Source organism: Eimeria acervulina, genomic scaffold, assembly GCF_000499425.1.
Source record: "Eimeria acervulina Houghton genomic scaffold, Eah_scaff315, whole genome shotgun sequence".
NCBI classification, from domain to species: domain Eukaryota; phylum Apicomplexa; class Conoidasida; order Eucoccidiorida; family Eimeriidae; genus Eimeria; species Eimeria acervulina.
Window position 1 is genome coordinate 25,941 of NW_013549893.1, and position 4,270 is coordinate 30,210.

General features: G+C 39.6%; 1 protein-coding gene across 1 annotated transcript in view; it reads left to right on the forward strand.

The window, feature by feature from the left end:
• Nucleotides 1-3,527, forward strand: part of EAH_00032540 (phosphatidylinositolglycan class A protein, putative) — a gene marked incomplete at both ends in the record, with an annotated part of 5,020 nt that extends 1,493 nt beyond the window's left edge. The window contains 8 exons of the mRNA XM_013395988.1: nt 899-1,084; nt 1,320-1,392; nt 1,782-1,877; nt 1,984-2,039; nt 2,321-2,443; nt 2,793-2,834; nt 3,028-3,263; nt 3,449-3,527. Of these exons, the coding sequence (XP_013251442.1) occupies nt 899-1,084; nt 1,320-1,392; nt 1,782-1,877; nt 1,984-2,039; nt 2,321-2,443; nt 2,793-2,834; nt 3,028-3,263; nt 3,449-3,527 (891 nt within the window). The remainder of the gene's footprint in view (nt 1-898; nt 1,085-1,319; nt 1,393-1,781; nt 1,878-1,983; nt 2,040-2,320; nt 2,444-2,792; nt 2,835-3,027; nt 3,264-3,448) is intronic.
• Nucleotides 3,528-4,270: the final 743 nt, after the last annotated feature.

The following is a 4,270-nucleotide window of genomic DNA, read 5'->3' on the forward strand; positions in this document are numbered from 1 at the left end:
AGGCATAGTATTGGGTTGTGTTAGTGCTTATGCATGTATATTCAACTTTGAGTTGAAAGGATGTGTAATGGATTAGAGTAGAACAATTGAGTGTATAGACAATGCTCATGTTTATGTTTAAATATCTTTATTTCTGCAACTCTCCTGCTACTCTTACGAAAGAATTATACGCATTTAATCTGCAGATCGAGCGCAGCCACGTCGCTGCGCTGATTAGTTTGCCTTTGCTGCAGTTTCATTGCTAACAGGAGATTTATCTTCTTTCTTTTCTTTCTTTTGCGTGTTTCTTATGATGGGAAGAGAGAAAGGGTTATTTGGAGTTAGGCATTATCTGTCTGTGTTTTCTTTTGTCCTTCTCGTTGTGTTGATTAGGTGGTATATACAGACCATTCAATGTTTAGCTTTGCAGATGCTGCTTGCATTCACATAATATGAATATAAATGTATATGTAAATATAAATGTATATGTATATATGAATAATATAAATGTAAATATATACATATATATGTATATATGTATATTGTGTATTGATATAGGCATAGTATTGGGTTGTGTTAGTGCTTATGCATGTATATTCAACTTTGAGTTGAAAGGATGTGTAATGTATGAGAGTAGAACAATTGAGTGTATAAACAATGCTCATGTTTATGTTTAAATATCTTTATTTCTGCAACTCTCCTGCTACTCTCACGAAAGAATTATACGCATGTAATCTGCAGATCGAGTGCATCCACGTTGCTGCGTTGATTAGTTTGCCTTTGCTGCAGTTTCTTTGCTAACAGTAGATTTATTTTATTTATTTTGCGTGTTTCTTATAATGGGAAGAGAGAAAGGGTTATTTGGAGTTAGGCATTATCTGTCTGTGTTTTCTTTTGTCATTCTTGTTGTGTTGATTAGGTGGTATATACAGACCATTCAATGTTTAGCTTTGCAGATGCTGCTTGCATTCACATGAACAAGATATTCAAGTTCTTCTTAACGCACTGCAACCACTGCATTTGCGTCTCGCACACACACAAAGAAAACCTTGTGCTCAGAGGCGCCTTAAATCCTCACCAGATCGCCGTCATCAACAATGCAGTGGTAAGCAGAAAGACGAGAAAGCTGCAAAGCAATTATCATTTAATTATCTATTATATATACGCATGCATTTGTGTGGATAAAGTAGGAAGTCATTTGGTTGCTTAATGCTATTCCGCAATTGTGTATCCTGTTACTTGCTCTCTATTATTCTGCTTTACATGATTCTTTCAGTCAGTTTATATATGCCTACTGAGGAATGCTTGCTTTTGTTTTTCTTGTGTTTTGCTTGCCGCAGGATGTACCCTCATACGTCCCTGATCTGTCGAAGAGGCCGAAGCCTCCTGCAATAAATATTCTCATTCTTTCTCGTTTTATTTTCGTATTTGTATATTTTATTAGTGTATTAGTATTGATGCTGTGCTGTTGTTATTATCATTATCATCTCATGGCTTAATCTCATTTGTGTTTTCGTATGTTGTATAATTATTACTGTTGCTATCTTTTTACAGCTCAACATTGTTTCTGTAATTTTATCTTTTTTGTTGTATTGTTTCTGTTATTGTATCTGTTTCATTGTTATTGTTAATGCTTTTCTTCTGCTGTATCCTGAAAAAGGAGAATGCATGTTTTACACGTGTTGTTGGTGAAGCTTGTCGGTGCTTATTACTTTTTGTCGATGACCAGCAGCTTCCTGCTTTGCGCTGCCTAGTATAGGCGATATGACTGCTTTTTCCTGCTTTTTCTTTCTTTGTTGCAGGAGCTATTCCTCATGGACAGGCCTGTTCATTTCTACAGCGGGGGCAAATATTTCTGAATGCGTCGCTGACAGAGTCCTTTTGTATTGCGATTGTGGGTAAGGTGGAGGTGCCTTCAGTCAGTGTATACATTTTGAATATTTATATTACTATATATGGGGTTATATATATACTATATAATTGAATGCTCTCTCTTGCATGCAGAGGCTGCTGCCTGCGGGCTTGTTGTCGTTTCAACCGACGTCGGCGGCATTCCCGAGGTGAGGCATTTTCTGTTTGTTTTATGAATTTTGCGTGTTTCTTTGATGTGCGCATTCATAGCAGCATTTGTTCTTCCACTGTTTCCCCCTGTACCCGTATTTAACCTCTCAGCCTTGCATTTCTGTTCATCATTTCGGCAGTTTGAGGTCGTTAGAGAACGAACAGGCTATTATGAATACGATAGAAAAGCATTTTCTCGCTCTCTTTTTTGGGGGGCTGCCGAACCTGAGCTTGAGTCTTTTTGTTTTTTTATCTCCTGCTGCTGGCTGTTGGAGTGCAGGTGCTGCCTCCTGATATGGTGCGCTTAGCCTCTCCTAATCCCGCTGCTCTGACGTTGAAACTAGAAGAGGCAATTCAACAAGTTGAAAGAGGCGATGTCGACCCGCATGCATTGCACCAAAGAGTAAGCGAACAATTCGCGTGGTATACTACTGCAAAACGAGAGGGCAGCAGCGGCAATTCTTAGTCCCGCATGCATTGCACCAAAGAGTAAGCGAACAATTCGCGTGGTATACTACTGCAAAACGAGAGGGCAGCAGCGGCAATTCTTAGTTTATTCTCCTGCGTTCAGGAATTTATACTTTTTGCTCGTGGAAACCTATTTTTTAATGGAAGAGATGCAGCTTAATATCATACATGCATATCATTTTCTTGTATACATTCGATATGAACTCGCGGAAATAACATCATGAAAAAATTAATTGTAAACTCGGATTTATTGATTGTAATCAAATTTTGTCTGCTTTGCTCAGGTACTTGAAATGTACTCATGGGAAGACGTTGCCGACCGGGTGGTACGCGCCCTTGAATATAATATAATGCACTTCGCTTTCATTTCGTTTGCATTCCGTTTCTTCTATTAGGCGAAGTATTGAAAGCTTGTCGTTACTTTATTTGCATTCACTAGCTTCTGTTAGACGAGCCCATCAACGTTTTTACTCTTTTTTCAGCCGACGGGGCTTGTTACGTTGCGCGTTTATTCTGCAGGAACAGGTGTATTTCAGCGCTCTTTTCGACCTGCCGATGTCTGCAAATCTTCGAAAAGGAATTTCCTTGTCTAATGTCCCACTGCCGCCTCACCCGCCGCCCCTTCCTACCTCCCAAGAAGCTGTTCAAGTCCTGAGGGCTCTGAACAGATGCGGCCCTTTTTCGGGGAAGTTCTTCGCTCTCGTCGCGATTGTAGACTGGTGTTTAGTTCGCTTTGTTGAGTGGCTCTTTCCAAGGTACGCTTCATTCTGCTTCGTAGTTTTAACCCTAAAGCCGGGACCCTAATACAAAAACGCAGCGATGCCTTTTCCAGTTTCTACATACATATATACATTATTATATATATATATATATATATTTAGTAGGTACTTGGTCAGTTTTCTTTCTCTTCTTGTGAGATGTGTGTTGCTGCCCGTTGAAGGGAGTCCATTGAGGAGGCGGCGTCTTTTCCGAGCGACGTCCTTTATTCGGTGAAAACAAATTTGCCGTCTCCGCTTTGATTCGTTTTATTTGCTTTCGGGTTTACGGTTTAGGGTTTAGGGTTTAGGGTTACGATCTCCTCCGCAAGTGTTGAATGGTGCAGCTTGCCCCCAACACATAATGGAGGGTTTCTGCATTTGCTCTGCTCAGCAAGGGAATTTATTTATTCACTTCTGTGTCATATTCACTGAAACAACAAGGATAGAATTATGTTTGTCTGCAGAGACAAACACTAAAACTCCGGTGTAGGTTTTTTTTTCTTTTATCTCTACAATGTGGAATGCGCTGTGATATTTGCACTGCGTGTTTGGAAATGCCGACGAACTAAACGCATTTAAAACTTGACGCATTTAAAACGTAACGCATTTGAAGTCATTCTGCAGAAAAGATGTAGTGCCACAGTATCTCTAACACTAATATTATTATTTTGTAAGAAAGAAACTAATGCATTAGCATTAGCATTAGTGTGGAACTTCACGTTCTCTGGGCAAACAGGCCCAACCTTGTGATCTACTTCAGCATCAGAGAAAGAAGAGGCGTTAAATTTGAAATCCTTTCAACGATTGAAAAGTGATATTCACTCCCCTTTAATCTGGCTATAGAGCAAAACTAATACAAGACACTTGCATGCTTCATTATAATGGTGAAGGGCTGCGGCGCTTTGTAAATAGTATTTTTATTCTACTACGAGGATATGCACAACTTTCATAACACTAACCCTCGCTAGCGGTGTTACAAGCAAACCCGAGTAGCAGGACGTGCT